The sequence below is a fragment of the Cyprinodon tularosa genome, unplaced genomic scaffold, assembly GCF_016077235.1.
Source record: "Cyprinodon tularosa strain WSP-4 unplaced genomic scaffold, ASM1607723v1 ctg64, whole genome shotgun sequence".
Classification (NCBI taxonomy): Eukaryota; Metazoa; Chordata; class Actinopteri; order Cyprinodontiformes; family Cyprinodontidae; genus Cyprinodon; species Cyprinodon tularosa.
The window spans coordinates 90,294-113,820 of NW_024039385.1; the positions used below are offsets into that span (position 1 = coordinate 90,294).

General features: G+C 39.7%; 1 protein-coding gene across 4 annotated transcripts in view; it reads right to left on the reverse strand.

Annotated features, from left to right (window-relative positions):
- LOC119798900 (kinesin-like protein KIF13B) overlaps positions 1-21,988 on the reverse strand; it is a 43,878-nt gene extending 21,890 nt beyond the window's left edge. The window contains exons 1-11 of one of the 4 annotated variants that reach the window (XM_038308569.1): positions 21,698-21,988; positions 21,447-21,532; positions 11,404-11,497; positions 3,716-3,728; positions 3,578-3,638; positions 3,208-3,300; positions 2,356-2,536; positions 2,153-2,240; positions 1,930-2,064; positions 1,729-1,841; positions 1,461-1,572 (exon numbers count right to left, since the gene is read on the reverse strand). In XM_038308569.1, the coding sequence (XP_038164497.1) occupies positions 1,461-1,572; positions 1,729-1,841; positions 1,930-2,064; positions 2,153-2,240; positions 2,356-2,536; positions 3,208-3,300; positions 3,578-3,638; positions 3,716-3,728; positions 11,404-11,497; positions 21,447-21,516 (960 nt within the window). In that variant the 5' untranslated portion in view covers positions 21,517-21,532; positions 21,698-21,988. The remainder of the gene's footprint in view (positions 1-1,460; positions 1,573-1,728; positions 1,842-1,929; positions 2,065-2,152; positions 2,241-2,355; positions 2,537-3,207; positions 3,301-3,577; positions 3,639-3,715; positions 3,729-11,403; positions 11,498-21,446; positions 21,533-21,697) is intronic. The other 3 variants (XM_038308567.1, XM_038308566.1, XM_038308568.1) reach the window with 3 other exon arrangements.
- Positions 21,989-23,527: the final 1,539 nt, after the last annotated feature.

The window sequence follows — 23,527 nt, forward strand, 5'->3', positions numbered from 1 at the left end:
AAGTTTTATTAGTATTTAAAACCGGAGCGAAAGGATTTGGGGCAGAACGCGCCCAAAGCATCACAGATCCGCCCCTGTGCTTGATAGAGGCATCCCAAGTGTTTCTTGGCCCCACAGACTGGGACCTGCTTCACTGTCTAGAGTCCAAGCAAGTCCTCCAGGCCAAGAAGCAGACATATGCTGGGCAGGTCCATGTAAAAATCAGTTTTTACAACAGCATACGGTTATGCGGCATTACAGAATAAAATGCCTGACCTGAAATGGTAGTCTATCAATCTAGGGTGGCCAAACGTCCGTATTTCCCGGGACATGTTCGTATGCAAGGGATCTGAAAAGCCAATTGGACTCCGAAAGTAAAGATAGTCTATTGATATGTTTGTTCGTTTTTGGTACATTTTCAGTTATTTTTGCTACACAAGAGGTATTTTTTGTTAATTAGCTCATTTGTTAAATTATTTTTTTCCAATAGCCTACAGAACAGACATTATTTCCTTCATTGCTGAGGCTGAGTATCATCTGTGATTGGGAGTTGAGTTATTGTTAACTTTTATTGTTAAGTGAGGGATGTTTAGATGAGACATTATTTCTTTCATTGTGCTATTCATTCATTAAAGGAATTGTTAAGCATTTTTAATAAATACATTTTGAATAAAATTATAATTTGTTATTGAAGTTACTGCTGTTGACTTTTACTAAAAAGCATTTTTAATAAATCAACTGTAAATGTAATGTTATTTTAGGATTACGTAGGCCTATGTTAAGTGAGTGCATGCCACAGACATCTCTATGCATGGGAACAGAGATCCCCCCCGCCGCCTTTTTTACAATATCTGCAACTAACAGCTCTAAGTGGATTTCTGTCACCTAAAAGCATGATTTATAGTCTCTTTACTACAGTTAACGATTAATCGATTACTAAATTAGTTGATTATTTCAGTAATCGTTTAATCCGATTAATTGTTTCAGCCCTAGCTAAAAGACAACTCTCCACATCCTCCAAACAGTTAACAGTTTCAATAATCAGCATCCAGCGCAGTGGCTTAAATTGGCTCCAGTGTCACATCATATTTACGGCCTGAAAATGACAGAAAGTCACTGCTTTCTAATAAGTTCCTAGAAACTCTAGAAACACCAAATAACTGGGCTGGAGCTGTGAGCAACTTCGGTTCACAAAACTTTTGAGTCTTTAAGGCAATCCGAGGCCAATTTAAATCTGACTAATTTAAATAAACATTAAAGAATTAAAGCAAGTGGGAAAAAAATGTTTGATTCAGCAGAACTGTGAAGAATAAAGCAGCAGAGCTTTTGACGGTTTCCACAGCTCTGCAGAAAGTTAATTACTCTGAGATTAAAAAAAAAGGCTTATTGTGCTTGGATGGAGGAGGGGTGCAGTGAAACAGGAGCGGCTGTTTTTGCCTGCTGTGTGTGTGTGCGTGGGGGGGGGGGGGTCGTGTCCGTACCTTGAGCAGCCAGGTGAGCACAGAGTCTCTGTAGGGAACAAACTTGCTTCTGTTCTTTCCGGCTCCTTGATCAGCCAGAGCTGAGATAACTAAACCCAGAGTGCTGAGAGACCTGATGGGAGGGGCCGATCGGTGGGGGTTATTTCAGGAGAGAGAAAGGTTAGCAGATCATCAGCATTTATCAAATGAATGATCCAACTAGAGACAAGCATCAGATAAACTGAGGGCAGCGTGATTCAGCCTCCTGAGCTGAAACCTGGTCACTAACTTGTTGATGTTGCTGCCTTCTTTCAGCCTTTCCCCAGCTGCTCCGGTTTTGGTCGCTCGCTCGCTCCCAGCAAGATCCACCAGGCTCAGCTTGCTCACCTTCTCCCCACGCGTCTGGAGCAATCAATCAGACAAAAACATCAGTGTGAGCTTCCTTGTTAACAAAACTTTAATGCTTTTCTTCCCTTTCCTCTTTTCTCACCCCGGACTGCAGATCCACCAGCGTATGCGTGAGGGTGACGTTGAACACGGCGTGGGACCTGCTGCTCTCTTCGTTCATGTTTGTTGCTGCCACGGTGCGAGATTTATTTCCCTCTGACATCAGAGTCTCGATGTCCTGATGGGGACGTATGGCACACATCTAGTTACCAGTTTTCCTTTAGCAAAGCGTCACAACAGGAGGAATGAAGCGGCCATTCTGTTACCTTGTAGCTGGCCACGGCCAGGCGGGACAGACCGTCCACATAAGGACCAAGAACATTGTGCTCTCTCACTCTCAGCGCCTGGCGGCTCCTGCAGAACCAACAAAAGCTGATTATTTCAGCACTGCTGTAAGTTCAGACATAACATGGGGATTTTTATCAACGAGCCTTAAAAAGTCTTGAGGAAGATGAAGTAGAGCTCTCACCCTTTGGGGTCCAGCAGGTCTCGGACCTTCTCGTTATAAATCTCCAGGTAGGACACCTCCACGGCGAAGGTCTCTCCGTCTCGGACCTCCTTCACCGTCCTGTTGAACAGCGAGCTGCAAAGACGAGGGATCAGGCCAGGCTGCTCCGCTGAACCCATCATGGTGTAAGACTTCCCAGAACCTGGAGGGAAGACGGAACCAAACCATCCAAATCCAGCCAGAACCAGATATTTATACAATATAAAATAGGCTGAATTGCTTCCTGGTTTTATTTCTATTTGATAAATTCCTTTTCATAGTTAGTCTAAACTGAGTGGGTTTTCGTTCCAGAAGCTTCACTCATAGTTTCGGCCCATTCTTCCTGCTGTAACGGAACCAGAATTGCAGAACTTGTCAACTCTGCAGTAATTTCTGCCAATAGTACTTTTTGTGGAAGATCCACTTTAAAAAAGTTTAATAGTCAATCAAAATCAGGGGAGAAAAACTGACATTTTTGTATAGTAGATATATAAGAGTGGACAGTTATTCCAGAAAAGATTAACTTCTTTTACACTCCTAAAACTAATTCATAGAATAGAATAGAAAATCTCTTTATGGTCCCAAAATGGGGAAATTCCGGATGTACCGATGTATGGATGCATGTACTGATGACATTTGCACATTTATCACATATGGTGAATGCAAAAGTTTCTTTTTTTTTTTTCTTTAGATGATAGGATCCATGTAAAAATGTATTTTATATTAACCTCTTACCAATGCCTCCAGCAGCAGTCCAGTGTGATGCTTTCAGCCCCATACTTTACAGTTTGGTTGAAGATCAACCTTTAAAGTAATTAATTATGGCGTCTTTACCCGTCTGTCCGTAAGCGAATATGCAGGCGTTGTAGCCCATGAAAGCGTTGTTCAGAAGGCTCTCCCCAAGGCACTGGAACACCACATCCTGACCTGCAAAAGGAGAAGAAATCAGACATCAGAAATATCCTCACTAGCTGGAGGATGAAATGCAGAGCAAAGAGGCCAGGGATGGATATGATCAGTATTAGAGTAAATGAAGTGCTTCAGTCTGGCTGGTCTGTCTGTTGTTTTGGAATAAAGCGGCTGCAGACAAATGCTTCCATCTGCTCCACTTGCGCTGCCTTCCCGGAGCTCCAGAAATACATCAGTGTATCAGGGAGACATTGTGTCGGGACTCGGCCAACGGGCAGCATAAAAATAAACCAACCTGCAAACTTGTCTTTCTGGGACTCGTCCATGGACCAGAAGCAGTAGTCATAGGCAAACACCTGAGGAAAACATGGGAGCCGATTAGCTCAGTGGACAGTAGGCCACTTTATTAATAAAAATATATACAAACTGTTACCTTAGGCTGGTTCCTGGGATCAGAGCAGAGACAAAAACAACAGTTAATGAGTGCTTTATGAAGAAACCCAACCACATTTATAATTTCATCATAAAACAAACTCAGCATCAGTTTTATATCTCTGGTTACGTTTACTGTAGAAGCTTTAGCTCAAAAAAATAAAGTTAAGATTTGATAATACAGGAATCATTTAAGCAATCAACTAAATGTACCAAACTGACATAAACATGTGATAGAACCAGTAATAATGGGATGAATAGATCCCATCAGTAAAAATGAGCGGTTGGTCACTGATCTATGATGTTTCCATCATTAATCCAGCATCCTGTCAGACCATCATCCCATTTAAATCCTTAATTTCACTCTTAATCAGGGTTAATCCCAACATATTCTGGTCCCTATCTGTTCAAGAAATAAATAAAATAAAAGCTGATCCTTGTTGAGTGACTAAAAAGTTTCTCATCTTAGTCCTCATTTACCGTAAAAGGAAATGACAGCGACATGAGGAGACCACATTCTACTAAATCCTGCTTTCTGACACACTAAGGCCGCCTCGTTGTTTTTAACCTGGACCTGGGAGGAGGATGTAAGAGGATCCATTAGGACCAGTTAGAAAGAATCAGTGTGACGGCAAATTATGGCTGAATGTGAAGAATGACACAATCTCAGTGGAGTTCAGCAGGTTTTTCTAGACCCATAGAGCTGGTTGCCTCTTTACACCAGATCTGATGCTCTGTTCAGTTAAAACGGACATCTGAAGGAGGCCTTCTGACATCCGATTCAACAACGGCAATGTTTCTGTTAACAGTAGAAATGTTGGTCTTTCAGTGACTGCAGAAATGAGTCGTCATAGTCTGGGTTTTTGGAGGTTTTGGTCAGACAAGCTTTAACGGGAAATTTTTAAAATACAATTTTTTTTATCTTTATGTCTAAATATCATTTGATGAGCAGACTGACACCTCAGTAGTTCAGCGCCGATGCATCTATAAATGTTTAGCCTATTTTTTTTTTTATGCACTTTGGGTTGGAAGTTATTATGCTGTTCGGTGGATGTGACTTTAAGCTCGTCCCTATTAAACATGTCTGACCTAGCAAACAATCAATATGTTATGGTCAAGATGGATTTTATGGATACTCAAGCAACCGGCATCCAGCTCAACTCAGAAACCAACTCTACACAAGGTGAAAAAAGTAAACAAAAAGGAAAAACTTGTTGAGTACGAGTAAAGGCTGCGGGGACGAGCAGAAGAGTACTGCCGCTCTGTGTTTTGGCCACAGGTGGCAGTATGATTAGAAAACTCCATCATTCCTCTTTAAAGGTATAGAGGACGATCTTTTATTCCTGGGTGGATCATCTAAATAAATGGTCCATGGATAAACAATCCATGGCCCCACTTTGGGCCATGGATTGTTTATCCATGGACCTGTATCCGGCCCACAGGGTGGGCCTTGACTTTGACATATGTGCAATAAACTATAAAAAACAATTTAATTATGCTGCATTTTAAAAGCCGACCAGAATTATGACATTCTTTTAGTACATTTCTTCATAGGGACTCAATCCCTACTAAACATTTCATCTTAAATTCAGCAGGAAGTTATTATGGAAAACCATATCTAATTTCTCAGTGGAAGGTGTTGTAATCAGGATATTAATCCTCTCTTGTTGCCTGTAAATAGAGTGAGGAATGTTGATCAGTCTGCAGCCAGTCAGACACAGCAGTCATCCATCACAACACTGCATTCCAGCAAGTTAGCCTCAAATTCACTTATCAAACTCATTCTAAGCTCCAGTCATTTGTCACACTCACAAGCTGAGCTCCTGAGCTCCTTACCCTAAATTCAGGCAAGCTGATTTTTCCGTTTCACAAAGAGAATTTATTCAACCTGTGTTTCTGTTACCATAGTAACCTCAATAAACCGTCCTCTGTCTCCACCCTCCTTAGAGCCAATCATGGTATTTTATTTCCTAATCTAATCAGTAGAGTTCTTTCATAGTGTGAACAATAAAGACAAAATCAGTCACTAAGTCCATTAGACACATTAGGTGTTAAAAATAAAAATATAACATCTCTTTTTGATGAGGATCCAATTAAACTATTAGCGGTATTAATTCAGAGAATTAAATCTCCACAGGGAGAAGGTTCTTAGACTGTGTATAGATGTCATTTATACTCTGTTATCTCCTGCATCCTACCGTTTCATCTCACAATCACATACATCCAGACCCCATCTGTCCTCACATTAGCAGAATTACAAATACCTCAGGTATTGAACAGAATCCGATTTCAGTGGGAGCTTATTGATGGGTGATAACAGCAATATAGTAACAGCTGCACGGTCAGACAGCCACTTAGTATTTATTGTGTAATAAGGACAGAATTAAGATGAGGAGGAACCCTATGAGATGATGCACAGGTTCTACCTGTTAGAACATTTTATACTTCAACCTTACCTGCTGAAAGGTACGCTTCTCTACCATCAGATTGCACAGAAGTAGAATAAATTGATCCACTACCATTGAAATAGAAAACCCTTTACCACGTAACGTTTGTCATCAAAACAGACTATGGCAGTCTGTTGTGATATTTATTAGTTTGTCTAAAAATGTATTTCTGATATACATTTTCAAACAATATTACATTCTTCACATCTAGAATAAAAATTTTGCAAGTCTATAAATTAATTTCAGATATCTATATTTATTGTGACAGCATTTGTATTATTTGGACTATGAAGAAATGTATTTCGGATATATTAAATACATATCAAATCAAGCTGATGAATGTCAAAAAGGCCACCAAATGTGTAAAAATTTCTAGGTTTATAAGACTTAAATCCCTTTTTTTTTTTTTTAGGTTTTTATGGTCCTAATGTCTCGTTTATTGAACAGTAGGCTGACAGGAAAGGGGGTACAAGAGAGGGGGAGAGACATGTAGCAAAGGACCACAGGCCAGATGCGTGCATGCTAACCACTGTACCACCAGGGCATGCCCACAATTTCTTTTTTTAACTTTCGGTTTTACCATATTAGTACCGTCCAGGCCTTTTTGCACCTCCCTTTCTTCACGTGTTAAATGCTTTTTCCCTGTGCCATTACACTTTGTTTTACACAAATTAATTTCTGGACATCTATGGTTTGATTTGTGTGCATGTGTGGATTGCATCGATTGTTACCAACCTCTGGTGAAAATGTCATGTCAATAAAACCTCTAGAAATTTATTTCCTAAGACAAAGGGTGGCGTGATTAATACTTTTTTTTTTTACTTGCTGTATGTATGTATGTGTGTGTATATATATATATATATATTAGGGGTGTGCAAAATAATCATGATGATGATGCATCGTGATTCTAATTTTCGTGATCTACTGCATCGATTCTTGATGCCAAGAATCGATTATTAATTTAAAAAAATGAATAAATAAAATTGCATGAATGGTTGGCGAACATCAGCCAAAAACAAGTGCAATACCACTTCCAGTCCAGTAGATGTCGCTGCAAATGTGTTGACGCACACTGCCTTGTGTCACAAGCATTTCCGGCCGTGGGATACTGTGCCGAGTCATTAAAAAACAAAACATGGAGGAGAAAATATTGCAATGCATCGCAATAATTCAAGTATCGCGATGCATCGTGATAGAATCGCATCGTGGCCTGTGAATCGTGATTCGAATCGAATCGTGACTTCTTTGGCAATACCCACCCCTAATATATATATATTCTTTTTTTTTTTTTTTATATTTTTTTATATAAGTGTCTGTATACAGAAAGATATAAATTCCAAAAGGGGCAGATATGGAGACGCTGGAAAAATGTCTGAAACAAACTATCCTCTAATTTTCAGAGATAGGGTCATCTGTGTAAAATACACCCAAATTCTCATTCAACTGCATAATTTTGCAGAATTCGAAGTGAATGGTTAACTGAAGCGCTGGTTGCATGACAGGCAGGATGGCTTCACAGTAATCTGAACTCCAGTTTCCATGAAAACCGCTGTGTGCAGTCAAAAGATGCAGTGTCGCTGATGGAGAAACAGTCAAAAAAGCACAACTTTGTGTGCAGAAATAACACTTCTCTGCACCCTTAAATGCATCAACGATTACCTTCACCCAGGCAGAAATAGCTATTTAGGGCTTGTAGTCCTGGCCACACAAACAGATGAGCTGTAATGAAACAAGGCCTCTGTGTGAGAACTCACTGCTCTATGAAAGAGCAACATTAAGTCTTCCTTTCTCCTGCGCTGGCCAGAACATTCCTGAGATAACTGGCCGTGCCTCGGATCACCGAGGAGTCACATCAAGGGGAGGAGGAAAGTCCCTGACCACCAGCATGCAGCCCTGAACAGCTAAACTGGATTCTGCCCTCCCTAGTATCCACAGTAGTTTACAGAGTCAGGTGTTAATGAGTCGCTTCATGTCAGAACATCCGCCAAACATTCAGGTCAAACCTGTTAAAGGAGACGACTCGGTATTAATCCCTCTTCTTGTCTGTAAAAAACTCTAATGGACTCGAAATTCACAGACAGGAAACAAACTCATTAGGTCACCTTTTATCATCAACCAGATCTTATCTCTCTGCAGATAAAATCCTAAAAACTGGCTCAACAAAGCAGTTCACCTTTCAGTGTTTTTTTCTTTGACCTTTGTGCTGTTCTGCAACCATGAAGCTGCATGTTTTGCCTTGAGCCTGCAGGACTTGTTCATGTCAATCCCCAAAGGGAGAAACATACCTCTGCAGGAGCATGTTGTGGCAGATAAAACTCACACGCACAGCAGAAAAATGCAAAGAGTAATTATGAAATTCAAGGCTTTTATGTTTGGACAAAGAGAGTCCCACCCTTCTGCCTGCAGGAGAGAGTCCTGTAGGAAATACTGAGCAAGGAGGTGTGAGACTGGATGATAAACCTCCAGGGGAAAATCTAGCTCAGCTGCTCAGTAAAGGAGTCACCCTTGTTGAGCGACCGGTTTAAAACGCGCTGATTTTACAATTAGAATGCATCATCAGGCTCTGAAAGATATAAGCAAATCTAACCAGATTCCTTGCAGCGTTTTTCCTCTCCTGTACTGAAGGGTTAATAGTACCTGAGCAACAGACACACCTTCTGTAAAGAGAGGGAAGATAGAGAAAAATCCTCCAGGCTGCTGGATCTAAACCAAGCTACAGTTTCCACCAATCAGAGGAAGAATGGACTGGGACTAATCCTTTAGCTCAGATGTGATATAAAAAACCAGAAACGGCTATCAACATTGAAAAATAAAAACTTCTAGTGGGATATTATGTGACCAACTGTGAGGGTGAAGTAGAAATGATACACAGATTTAACAAAGAATCTGAAAAGTGTGGCTAGAAGTCCTTAAGGTGGTGTCTATAGCTGCTTTCTACCAGACATGGGTAATGTGGAGTCAACAAGTCATCTCCATGTCATGTATTTAATCTCCCCAGTCAATTAACCAGGTGAGTCCAATCTGCACAGGTTAATTCACAGTGAAGATTGGACTCATCTGCTTCAGTGGGTGGGTAGAACAAATACATGACATGGAGATGACTTGTTGACTCCACATTTCCCATCTCTGCTTTCTACGTCTAAAAAAATCTAAATCTGAGCAAGTTCTTCTTAGAAAGCAGCTCTGGTCCGACCAGACTGAACAGAGAACTTCTGAACAGTGATTTTGGGGTTCTGCCAAAGCTACCCAACTGGATTTGGATCTAGACTTTGACTGGACAGTTCTAAGATGTACCGTATTTTCCAGACTATATTTGCTCAGGAACCAGGTCGTAACTGTGTGTGTCACAGTTAACGCAGATATGCCCCCTCCTTCCGCAGACACTCTGCTGCAGCTCTCCATAATTGGAGGTGACCACAGACAGGAGGCCTCTGATTGGTCAAAACTACATCTGCTCTATGCTATGCGTATTTCCTGTTTGTTTGTGGAAAATGACTAATGGAGTTGGACCAGCTAGAAAAGTGAGGTGCGCAACAACGCTGGGACCCTTTTTTCCACCTGGATCCCTGCTCTTTTTCGCCCTCATGTCCCTAGGTTGTCGCACAAACTTGCCCCCAGTTCCTCGCCACCTCGGTCATATCTAGACCCACAGCTGGTTCCTGATTGTTCCTCTTGCGTTGTGGCGTGGAATAACATAGCGCAGACCACGCTTCACAATTGAGCATAAATAAAAAAAAACTGCATCATACTTGAGATAAGCTCACTGCGACACACTGCTGCTGGAATATAACCAGCCCTTAACCCACTACTTTTTTCCCACGCTTTGAACCATGTGGCTTTTAAGAACGTGAGATTTTTCTGTTGACTTTTCCATAACCGCCAGAGGGGGAAAGGTCAAAGTTGGAAATAAAAGAATAAGGGGCTAATTTTCATTTAGCACAAGAACATGCTAGCAGCACGCACCACGGAGAACAAATCTCCTGAATTCACCCACTTTAGCATTTTATTTTCTGCATTAAAGCTTCCAAACCAATAAAGAGACTGGGCTCAACTGAAAATAAATAACTGAAATAAAGAGGCGACAAAAGCCCATCTTTCAGTAAAAGTTCCTAATGCTGCGAGCCACCACGCTAACAGGAGCTAGCATTCTTCTTCATCCCTACTCCAGGGGCTATATGTAGAGCTCCCCCTACAGGTTTGGTGGGGGACAGTTCAGTAGATATTAGCAGCTTAAATGTGTCAGTTTTTTTTGTTTTTAAATTATGGGCACGGCTTATAGTGAGATGCGCTCTATAGTCCGGAAATACGGTGAACACGCCATTTAGTGTTACTTATACTGGTTTATGGCTTTGTAAAGGACTCGATAAAACTTTTTCCATTAAGGTGACCTTTATTGACCTTAAACATCCCCTGAGCGGAGGATCTCTGCAGCTCCTCCAGAGTCACCATCCACAGCTTCTCCTCTGTCCTCCCTGCTGTATGGCTTGGTCTCCATAATTCAATTTTTTCTTCATTAAACCTCTTTCACAATGCAGCTGGATTCAAACTGAGATTATATTGCTCTTATATAGATATTTTACAGGTGGGGCTTTAACATCCAGCTAGGAAACAGACCTCTGGCTTTTAAATGATTGTAAAGGACACTTAATTGCTAATGCTGTTCTGATCAGAACGTTATTAAAGATACAATGAATGAAGAGCAAAAAAAAACACCCATCAATTTAATCTGAGGTATTAATTAGTCTTAGAAAAAGCGCTTGGGGATAAAATATTTCCTGCTGAAAGCCACCTGAGAAAGGTTTGGACGTCCATATAGAACATTTATGTATAAATAAGGTAAATTCCCTTCTTTTCTTATATTAACACACTGACATTAAGCAGTAAGAACAATCGATCGCTGTTTGATCCTGTGCCTTTGGTTTTATGCTCCCAGCGGACACCTGGTCTGGTAATTTCAAAGGCCTCACAACTTCTTAAAAGATAAAAAAATTATTGGGAAAGATACTTTTTATTTATACTTTTCTGTACTTCTAACCAACATGTTTCTATATTATTCAACTGAATCACTGCTTTAACAGAAGGAACAATAGTCTATATATTAGGAAACAGCTTCTAAACATAAAGAATCTAGATTAAGGCTTCCGCTGCAGTCTCTCCTTTCCATTAATCAAGATTCAACATCATTCTCTCTTTTCTACATCTAGGAGTCACTGGAGGAGCAATATAAACTTCTGTGGCTTACCTGGGGTCTCCTTTGTTCACGTTACTGATGGCTGAATGCAGAACGGTCTGGTTCCCCTCCATCTCCACCACACATTTGGTTTTCAGCTCTTTTTCTGCATTTAGAAAACAAAAAGAACTCTGACTCAGACTGGATGAAGACATTCACTGACCTTTTTTCTATGGATTGGGCTTTGTCTTAATTCTAACACATTAACCTTCTATTGTAGCATCTGGTTTTTTATTCAGTCCATCTTTTCCATCCACACTGCCCCACTTCATCTTTGCTGAAGCAAAACATCCCAACAGCATGATGCCAACACCACCGTGCTTCATATTCTTTTTTATAAAGACATAAGAGCGAATGAAGAATGTAGACCAGAGCATTACAGCTAGTGGGGTCCATACATTTCTTGCAACATGGTTATAATAACATGAGAAAAGTCGTTGCAGGCCCAAAAATACTTTTTTTTTGTAAACAAAACTATTTTAATTACCATTTACCTGCTCAACATAAACCATTTTAATAAAACCATTTTAAAATAATAGCAGATCCAAAGAACATTTTGTAGGTTTCTTTATTTTGCTGGTCAAGATTCTATGTCATCCAGGTCATAGTCACTCCAAAAAAGTTGAAAAATAATCTACTACACTTTGACTTTTCGAGTTCCATCCAGAAAGCTTTTTCAATTCAAAATGTCAGAAATAGCTTTGAGTTCGAGGCTTTATAAAGTGAACCAAAAACAAAGCCTTGTTTTGTCTTTTCTGCACCTGAAAGAATGGATCCGCCCCTTAGGAATGGGAAGTCGTTTGGGTTCTTTTTTAGTCTGCAATACCCGATACTGGACTTGAATGAATCCCGGGATACCCAAGGCTAAGTAGGATACACCGGACCCACCCTTCAAAACAGGCAAAAGGACGATGCATTTGTAGGCCAAATAATGTCTTGGAATCCAAACAGATCTTGATGCAACGCTATGACATAATTGGCCTACGAATCTGCCCTCGAAGGACGCAGCCCCTGAATTCAAACTCAGCAGTTACTTCTCCACATGTACTCTGTGGGACACAATGTTCACATCTACATATATTTTTGGTTTCATAACAGAGAGCTTCAGCCCTTCTCTATATTTGAGCAACTTTCCTGGAAGGTTGCAGATCCAATTTAACCAGCGTCATTCATGTGCATGTCTGTGGCAACGTCTGTAAGGCTTTCTGGATTCAGCAGAGCTCTGAAGTTCCTTTCCTAGCCTGGATAGCGATCTTACAGTTGACCCTGGGAAAGCTGAAGGACAGGAGCTGCAATATTAGATTTTTAGAAGGACCCTCCATCTCATGTGACTTTGACCCTGTATTCCTATTGGTGCAGAATCCTTTCCTGCAACATTGACATCGTAACAAGTACATTTATATATGTGGGACCCTTTTCTGTATAATTATTACAATGAAAGTGGGTATATCACTTTTATGTAATTTTTATTTGATAAAAAATAGATATGACCTTTAAAAACAAAAGTTGAATATTTGTTTTCCTTAAAATAAATAAACGGTCCTAGAGGACTTAAGCCTGGTTATGCTCAGAAACCAGGTTGTCTGCATGTGTCTCAGTTAACGCAGATATGCCCTCCCCTCTCCAAAACTGTAGGTGACCGCAAACAGTGCCGCAGACAGGAGGCCTCTGATTGGCATATTCTACATCCGCTCTACGCTATGAGTATTTCCTGTTTAGCACTAATGGCAGAAACTCTGGCTGTAGTGCCTTCCACAATGCCTGGCACGCCTTGGATGCTATCCCAGACACCATGCAGGACGCTAGTTTGTAGCTCTGTCATTCAGGAACACTTGCAGGCGAACTGTGCGTTGTCCGGCTTTGGATGAGGGTTTGTAGACGGCGAACAAGCTCGTCAAAATGACACACAGACACCCACAATCCTGGCTAGTTCGCGATTGTCCCTCTTGCGTTGGGGATAGAATAACATAGCGCAGACCGTGCTCCAAAATTGGGCATATCTGCATCATACCTGCGACAAGCTAACTGCGACAGACTGCTGTGGGAATATAACCAGCCCTTTAATGTGAAAACTTTGTCTTTTCTAATAGAGACAGTGGTATTTCCCTGATATAGCCACATTGTTGTTTCCATTGTTTGAGTTCAAGAAATTAATAAAAATGTTGAAATAAGAAAAGTCTCCTTGTTAGAAATATTTTATTTTTACTATATTTATATTTGTGTTTCATGGGTTGTGTACTAATGAACTATTATGATGTATAATGTGTGATTCATCGTTTATTAACTCTTGCTAAAGATCGTTCCATATAAAGGTCATGCAACGGACGGGTTGTGATAGAGGCCTGAACACGTTTCTTCTAAACATGTGTTCTTGGAACAATTCAATTGTAAAACAACCACATGCTTTGTTTGAACATATGTGCTGAGGTTTAAAGTAAGATAATTTTGTTTCCCTTTCCCTTAGTTAAACCTCAGCTTGTGTAATTAGGGACATCCCCTGACTTCAATAAATAGCGAGGAGAAAGCTGAAGACCGGCAGAGTGGGTTGGAGATTTTTAAACTCCGCAGTCTCTTCCTACTCTCCTCACGAGTAAAGCTAAATTAATTGTCTCTCTGCCTTCTTTCTTTCCCAGTATGTATGTATGATGGTTTAGGTGCTTAGACCTGAAACTCCTCTTGCAACAACCAGCCTCGCATGGGAACCAAAAATTCCTAAATCAGCTGGTCGCACTAAAGATAAGTATTTTTTTGATTTTTTATAGCTTGCGCAACTTTTTCCCGAGTTCTGTCAAAGACGATTTGAAATTTTTGGTTCCACTTGTAATCTCTGCGTGTTTTGATAAACTTAGACAAAACATATATAAAAAGAATTAATAAAGAGTGACAGCATGACTTGGGTAAAGCACACAAACTATGCAGGGATAAATGAAGCTGAAGTATCTGGAATAGAAGCTGCTGAGTCAGCTCAACAACCCTAACATCAGACGGTCATCTGATGTTAGCCACCACTAATGGGAAACATAATGAAAAAACAACAGCATACATTTGGTTTTTCTGAGTCAGCATTAGTCCTAAGTGGAACCATTATATAAAGGTTCGGGCCTGACTCTCGCTCTGCAGGGTGACAGGTGGCAGTCACTGAGGTGTGAGCCAGTTCCTCGTTATCCCAAAACAGACACACAGGAAATAGCAGCACTGCTGATGATTCACCCAGGACCTGCCTGAACAAACAAACGTTCACTACTGAGTCTGGTCACACCTTCTCTTCCTCATTCCTACCTGAACCAGGAGGCGGAGTCAGTGATCACACTTCCTGTCATTGCTGGATTTAAGCCACGAGGCCTCAGCGGTTGGATGTTAGATGAATGGAAGGAGAATCTGATGCTGCTGATTCTGGGAATTCATTAAATAGTGCATTAAACATGCAGCACCTCCTGAAGATGACGGCCTCATAATGTTTTTATTGCTTCGAGACTGCAGGCCTCCTGCCAGACCACGCTAAACCTGCTTCTAACTTTTAAGAGCAGAAAAGCCTTTAAAATGGTCCCAAATCCATAGAAACTGTCATGGAAGCCCAAGGTGGCCCATGCTTGGCTGCTCCCCACTGGGAGTGGGTGTGGGATTTCCTGAACGCTCCTCACAGGCGAATGATAAGAAAAGAGGGGCGCCTTATTTACAGTAAAGATACGATCCAGTGGTGCTTATTTCACTCACTAACAAAACTTTTGTTAGTGAGTGATTTTTCAGCTGCTTTTGATTTAATTGACCACCATCTGCTATTAGAAAAACTTTCCTGCTATGGTTTTGAACAATCTGCACTTACTTGGTTTTACAGTTATTTAACTAACCGGTCACAAACGGTATATTTTAATGGTGCATTTTCTGAAAAACAAACTGTAACATGTGGTGTACCTCAAGGGAGCTGCCTGGGTCCTTTATTATTTTCAATATTTACAAATGACTTACCATACATACTCAAAAGAACTAAAATAATTATGTATGCAGATGATTCCACTATATATACATCAGCAAGAACAAATAATGAATTAGAAATTATTATGAATAACGAACTAATGGGAGTGGATAAATGGGTGAAAGCAAATAAGCTGGTATTGAATACAGCAAAAACTAACAGCATGATTGTGAGGTCAAATTACAACGTAAACAGTAATCATATATTGAATATTAATATCAATAACGTCTCGATAAGGAATGTGCATGAGTCCAAGCTTCTGGGAGTGACGGTGGATAACACGTTATTATGGAGAAAACATATTAATAACATGATTGCAAAGATGGGTAGAGGAATCACAGTCATAAGAAGACATGCAACCTTTATGTCCCCACATATTCTTAAAATGATAATCCAATCATTGATTTTTTCTCAAATGGATTACTGCCCAGTCGTCTGGTCAAATGCCCCTGGAGAGATGCTAAATAAACTACAACATGTACAAAATAGAGCTGCCCGAATAATATTGAAGTGTGATTTAAGGACAAATATCATAACAATGCATAAAAAGTTAAACTGGTTGTTGGTTAAAGACAGACTTTCATACTCATTGACTGTTATGATTAGAAACATATCTGTATTAAAAACACCTTATATTTTATTTACAAACCTTACTTTTAGTTCAGAGAATCACGAATACAGGACTAGGCATGCGACTGAAGGAAACTTTAGTTTGCCTAAAGTAAAGTCAAATGCCTTAAAAAGAACTGTTATGTATAGAGGTATGAAAGCATGGAATTTACTGCCGAATTACATTAAACTGATAACTGATTTAAGGAAATTTAAAAAATCATTGAAAGAACATTTATTAAATATAGAGGTAAAACATGATTAGGACTGTCTTCTTGACTTGCTGTGCTTTGTAGTTTGTTTTGATTAGTTTGGATTGTTTCTGTTTATGTATATGGGTATATATGTATATGTATATATGTATCTGTATATGTGTGTATGTATATATGTATATGTATAGATTATGGGAGATGTTGTTTTAATGTCCACATAATTTTATTTCATTTGTAATTTTTTATTTTTTATTTTTATTTTTTTTTTCTTGTTTTGTTGTTGGACCCCAGGAAGAATAGCTGTAGCTTGCTACAGCTTATGGGGATCCTAAATAAACTAAACTAAACACAAACATAGATTGAGAGAAAAATTCTGGGTTTCACAAAACACTTTTTTCCTGAAACTACTGGTACGGTTTGTTTGTATTTGGGCTGATGAATAAGGCTGGGTTAAAAAAAAATAAAAAATCAATTTAATCAATTTTTAATCTATTCCTTTACACTTACTTACAAAATAGATGTCTAGGGAATGAGATCGATTAGTTTTATAGTGACACGTGTGACGTTCACATTCAGATGAGCAGGAAAGATGCACTCAAGATGACTTCAAGCCAGACAGCTGCAAATATAGCCAATAGGTTGACTGAAGAGATTAACAAATGGGGGCTGACCAGCAAACACCCTGTAGTTGTTACAGACAACGCTGCTAATATGGTTTGTACAGTGGAGATAATGCAGCTCATGCATGTCTGCTGTGTCACGTCTGCTTGCTCGAGTGAGGCCTTTTCACTTTGCACAAACCAGTTTGCACTCTTGAGGTTTTGTTCACATCTCAAGTTTAAACTGTCTGATTTACAAGTTTGCACTTTGTGTTTAATATGACAGGAAAAAAAAAATACATGAGTGTTTTGAAACACAGCTTAACCCTTCATTATTGTAAATAAAGATCGAATCGAAATTAATCGATTTAGAACTGTATGAATCAAAATCGAATCGATTCAGGAGTTTGGAGAAAACACCCAGCCCTACTGATGACATCACAAGAGGCCAATCAGCTGGAGTTTACAATTTAGAGCCAGATTAATTCTGACGGCCTTCACAAAAGAGATAATCCTCCCGATGATTTTAAGCACTTCAAACCCCCTCATAACCCCCTCATCTCCACATTTTCAATAGACCCAAAAGCAAAGCTGACCGTCCCCCACCTGTTGCTGCACATGATCACTCAAAAACTTGAATCAAGCTGGTTAAAAAGCAATGGCACGAGTTCCTGTGGGTTTTAGAGGTTAAATTTCCCCATCAGAGGAATGATTTAATGTCAGACAATATTTCTGTAGAAGGTAAAACAAAAAAGTTTTGATTATTACTAATTTTTAATAGATTGGGGGTGTAGAAGCGTAAAGCGTTGTTCCCGACAAACTTCAACAGTTAGTGATAGGCGGGTTTAATGGAGAGAATTTGGTCATTTTTCAAAATAAAACACCATTAATAAGTTAGTTGGAAATAATGGAAGTTAGTTATTCTTTTTGTGATGCTCAGTACCAAATGACAGACATCACTTGACTACATTCTGGGATCTCACAAACACAACAAATAATTAGCTACCGGTGTTCAGAATACAAGCACAGGAATGTTCTTTTCAAAATGAAAATGAAGATGATAAAAAAAAACAAATTGACTGGTGCAGACTAAGTAGGAAAGGGACAAATTTTGATAAGCTGCATATCTATCCATCCTACTATGCTTTCTTTGCCTTTCATGCATAAGACTTCAAATTACATCCATGCAGTTTTCCCACCAAAAATATCCGAATAAACACTAAGATTGAACATATTGTGCAGCTCTTGTTCCATCAACCTAAATAAAACATGGATTTAGAGATTATTGTGGCCTTTCTAGACCAATTTTACCAGGAGGCAACGATGGGGCTCATGTTCTTTCATGGGGACTTGGATCTAAATAACACACGAGTGCATTGTTTAGTATAAGAACTGAGCCACAACGACATGGATGCACACTTGCTATCTAACAGACAAAACTGTGATAGTGTGCCTACAATTTCTACATAATCTTTAAAGTAAACTGTCCTGGTAAAGCATTAAATTGGTCCATGAATCAGTAACGGTCTCTTCTGTCATCACATATGATCATAAGAAATGGATTTAGTTACACGGGAAAAAAATGATCTAAACAAGTAAAAATGTTCTTAAAATATGTGCATTTGCCCTTAATTTGAGCAAGAAAAGAAGATGATCTGTCAAAGGAATGAGTATTTCTGCTCTTAATGCAAGATAATATGCACTTAAGATAACAGAGTTTTTTTTTTTTTTTTTTTTTTTTTTTTTTTAAACATAAACTATCCTATTCCATCTACAAATTTTCCTTCCTCATTAAATTATGGTAAAATACACTTCAAGAAAAATCCAAATATTGATATTTAATGTGTTTGCTACTTTTGCTTTCAGTACAGGGACAATAACGAGGGTTTGGACCAGTTCAGTACAGGGCTACTGGCCCCTGTTGGCCACCCATTTAGAACCGCCCATGATTGAATTTTTAATATCTTTTTTAATTACTATTAAAACAAATTCTCCACATGAACATGATCATTTTGTAAACCAAAAATTATTATTCCCACCCCCCATTTTTTTTAGACGATCAGTTCACGTGGCTATTTGGGACGTCACCAGAGGCATGAGCAAGCAGAAGAGCTCTGGTTTTGGAGAGTTTACATGGGAAGCTCTAAACAGGGCCCAGTGCCCCTGTAGATAAAGTCCTGGCCCCTGAAACTGGTGGAGGAGTGGAGATAGATGAAGTTGGTCAGTCTGTAGACTGCTGGTTAGTTAGACGGTCTGCTGAGCTTTATGGGGAGATCCAGTGGACTGCGTGAGCTGATACTAGAGCTTCACTCAGGGACCTGGAAGATGGAAGTCCGGTTTGGATAACACAGGTTTAGAGAAACTGTCCATAATGAGCAAGCATGAAGCGACAGTGGAGAGGAAAACTCCCCGCTGGGAAGAAACCTCTGGCAGAACCAGGCTCAACACGGCGGTGTTCTGCCAGACCGGTTGAAATGAGACGTGAAACGCAGTAAGATACAGGAGGAATGAAACTCTGATGAAGTTTTAACTAAGATGGAGGAGGAGGGGCTGGAGGAGGGTTAAAATGGGGTCATCGGAATGAAGTCACACAGCGCATCCACCGCCTGCGCACAGGAGCAGACGAGTTGCAGATCGGAGGCCTTTTAAGATGAACTTTGGATGCTGATTGGCTTTCGTGGAGGCATGGTTCACAGCTGATTGGCTCAGTCGTAGGTGGATATAGGGGAGCAATCAGTTTATTCAATTGAACTTCCGCCTAGGCTCCATGTGTACAAGGTGACGTATAACTAACTGGCTTGCATAAGATAATGATTTTAAGACACTTTTTTTTTTTTAAATGGACATTTTCTAAATTTTGGAACAATATAGTCTGATAACAGGGTTTATACAGGAATGGGTAACTCTAATTTAATGCTTTTTAATGCTCTTAGAAATTATTTTATGCCATCAACAACTACCCATGATTCTGTTTTTTCCAGTCACTTTTGTTGAAATTTGCATTTTCCCCCAATTCTCTAGCTTTTCATCCGCCTCAAGCTTCTTTTCAGGAGCAGTTCCACGTAAATATATTGCAATATAACATATCTGACGAAATTGTTTTCCTTAGCCTTATTATTATAATTTTTTTTTTTAAATAAAGCATTTTAAATGCCATGATAATCACATTTAATTAATTTTAATGCCAATTAAGGCCTTAATTGACTAATAACTGAATGACTTTTAATCATTTTTAATGACCCTGCGGAAACCCTGGATAAAGAGTACATTTAGGCCACGTTCACATTGCAGGCCTTGATGCTCAATTCCGATTGTTTGTGAAATCAGATTTTTTTGCGTTGCCGTTCACATTTCCAAATAAATGAGACTTGCAGTAGAGGACACAATGACATCACAGGCCAGCATGCTTTGTGTTTACAGAAGTAAACATGGATGGTAGTGCTGGAGAGCATCTAGTGATATTTCCCTACCATAAAAACGCACAATCTTTTCAAGATGGTTCAACATAAATACTGCTCTCCTCATCATCATCCGCCATGGTTGTTGTTTTTCTTGCCGTTTCTTCATAGGAAGACGCAGAATAGTTACCTTTGTCGGGTATTAATGGCGTTCAGGTCGGATGAATGCGACCAGGTTGCATTTGAAAAGATCAGATTTGTATCGGATTCAGAACCACAGAGTCAAGCGGCCTGGGTCGCATTGGAAAAAAATAAGAAATTGGACCTGTGTTGTTCAGACAGCCACAAAAGGATCAGATACAGTGTGTGAATGTAGCCTTAGGGGCAGATTAGACTGCTGCAACCGCACGCATCAAATGTTGCTTGGGTCTGGTCGCGAACCAGTTTTGCTGCTATGCTTCTGCACCGTCGGTCTAGAATTTCTAGGGATGCACAGCAGTTTCTCATCAAAGCGCAAGGGGGAGCCTATTCAAGAACTTGCAAGAACTTTGGATGATGGTCACAAGTACTTGTGTGGCGCTGGCGGGAGTGTTTATCTTCCAAAGCAACAATGGTAAATCTGCAAGATATCACGGTCACGGAGAGGGATCTAGAGTAGCTAGACATCGAAGAGGAGCAGGTTCTGTTAATGGAGTTGGCAAAAAGACAAAGGAGGACGCGTAGGTCATCCATCGTAGTTGTTCCTTGGTTTTTAAAAATGGCTCGCCCCTGAATCGAGAAGGACGACCACACAGACAACCGGAAAGACATACCAAGGACCAATCACAGCTGCCTTTTGTCTGCACACTTCCGCTTGAGGTCTGCACAGGTTTACGACAGTCTGACTCGTAGTCAGGATTTTTTTGAGGTGTGCGACGCCGGTTGCAAAACCTCTGTGTGGGGGGCGTGGTCGCACATAGAGACAGATTTGACGGTGGGGAGGCTATGCATCAGAAGCATAAATAGGCCTTTATATACATGTTTAGGCCAGAATGATTTCACATTTAAATATGACTTTCCTACGACTTTAATACATTTGAATCCTTCACCCTGTTTTTTGTTTTCTGCTTTTCTGTTCCCCCATGAAAACAAGGTGCCCCCCTGGCCCCCTGGTACATTTAGTCTAGAACCGCCCCTGGTAGTTTAGATGTTTTTTAAATAGTGATTTCCAGTAAAGCTGAATCAGCAGCTGGTGTTCTTTCTAAAAAGTTATTTTCCAGCTCACCTCTCCTGTTCATGGGTCGCACTCTCACTGCGACCTTAACGTTGGAGTCAGTCAGGCTGCTGTCATCCATGGTGGCACCTGACCTGCTGGAGGCAATCACCACCAAAACACTCTGGTTAACTTTAAACAATTAAATACACGGACAGAAGGTCGCTCTTCTCAACATTAACGTCTCATTTCCTGCTGGCGCATAAAACTTGTTCAGTAACTTCATTGTGAGGTAAAGATTCGGGGGAAAATAACCGACCAACCGTCAGATAGTTTGCCTCCTGGTCCGGTCGGTTCCTGTCGGCGGTGAGTGTGGATAAGAGCAGCGGTCTGACACACCGTTCACCGCTTCACCTGCTCGCCCTCCCTCCTCTATTAAAAACACCGCTGACTTTACGGGAGGTTGTGGAAACTCTGACTGCAGTCCACGCTTTATTCCCCACGGCTGCTCCACCTGTTGCATTTCCTGAAACTTTCCGCAGAGATCATTCAGGCCATGTCACCTCCGGGCTAAATGGATTTACTGTCAGATTTAGGTCTGAGCCTCTCCAGCTGCCTCGGTTCACACTTAAGACATGGCGAAGGAGGGGATTTGGCGCCACCGTGTGGATCTGTGCCGAACATGCAGACCTCCTCCTCCTCCTCCTCCTCCTCCTCTTCTTCTTCTTTGTTAGATTGGCGGATGGCAAACAGCTTATAGATGCATACCGCCACCTACTGTACATGAGTGTGTAGGTCTATAGTACCACCTACTATATTCTTTATATTTTTTATTTTTGTGTTATGTAAAAACAATGCTTTATTAACAACCAAATTTTCCTCCCTATCTCCATCTGTCCCTAAAATTTATTTAATACTCCATTCTCTCCCTTTTTCCATAATTACTTTCCTCATCATCTCTTTCAGTTGCATATTTAATGCAATCCATCAAAACATGATCGACATTCGACATCACAACCCTCACATAAATCATTATTTCTCTTCCCTTGTAGAAACAAAAACCCATTCAAGTAGGTATATCCAATTCTTAATCTAGTATAAATTATATATAATTATTTTTTCTCCATAATTTTTTAACAATTACAGATTTTGAACCCTATATAATTTTCTCCCTTTCTCATCTTCATCCCATATTTTTTTGCCATAATTCTGTTTCTTTCTTTTTAATTATTAATTTATCTTCCCCTTTTCCAAATGGAATCTGATCTATATTCTGCTTTCTTAAAGCCTTTTTAGCTATCTTGTCTGCTATTTAATTTCCTCTCACCCTTCGTGTGCTGGAACCCAACAGAACTGAACATCTATTTAATACCTAAATAACCTAAACAAACTCTGATGATTTTCTAATACAAGGTTTCTCCTATTATTTCCTCCTGAATGAATGCTTATGCAGATCTCTTTCTCTGCCTGTTATATTAAAAAACCAAAATATAAACCTCTACTAACACTATGTATGATACTACTGAGGAGGGTTAGCACCATCGGAAAAAAACACAAACTCGTGAAACAAAAAAGGCTATTGATTTCTGGATTAAATCTCTGAGGTTTGACTAATTTTGACTTTAATCTCAAAATTCTGGTTTTATTATCAGAGTTTTAAATTTAATCTCAGGATTATTCTGATGTCATTATCACTACTTGTAATATTCTTATTAATTCAAAGTGATAATCTTGGATCTTGGCAATAAAGTTCCACGTAATTTGGCTTTTAATTCTGAGTTTAAAGTCAGAGCTACGTTTTTTCTTTAATGGCCCTAACTCCATACTTTGGCAATAGAGTCCTGTATAATTTGACTTTTAATTCTCAGATTAAAACTTAGAATTCTGAGATTAAAATCAGAATTAATCAGAATAAAAAAAAAATAAGGTCAATATTCTACTGCTTTATTTTCTTTAATTGCCCTAACTCCATACTTTGGCAATAGAGTCCTGTATAATTTGACTTTTAATTCTTAGATTAAAACTTAGAATTCTGAGATTAAAATCAGAATTAATCAGAATTCAGAAAATAAGGTCAATATTCTACTGCTTTATTTTCTTTAATTGCCCTAACTCCATACTTTGGCAATAGAGTCCTGTATAATTTGACTTTT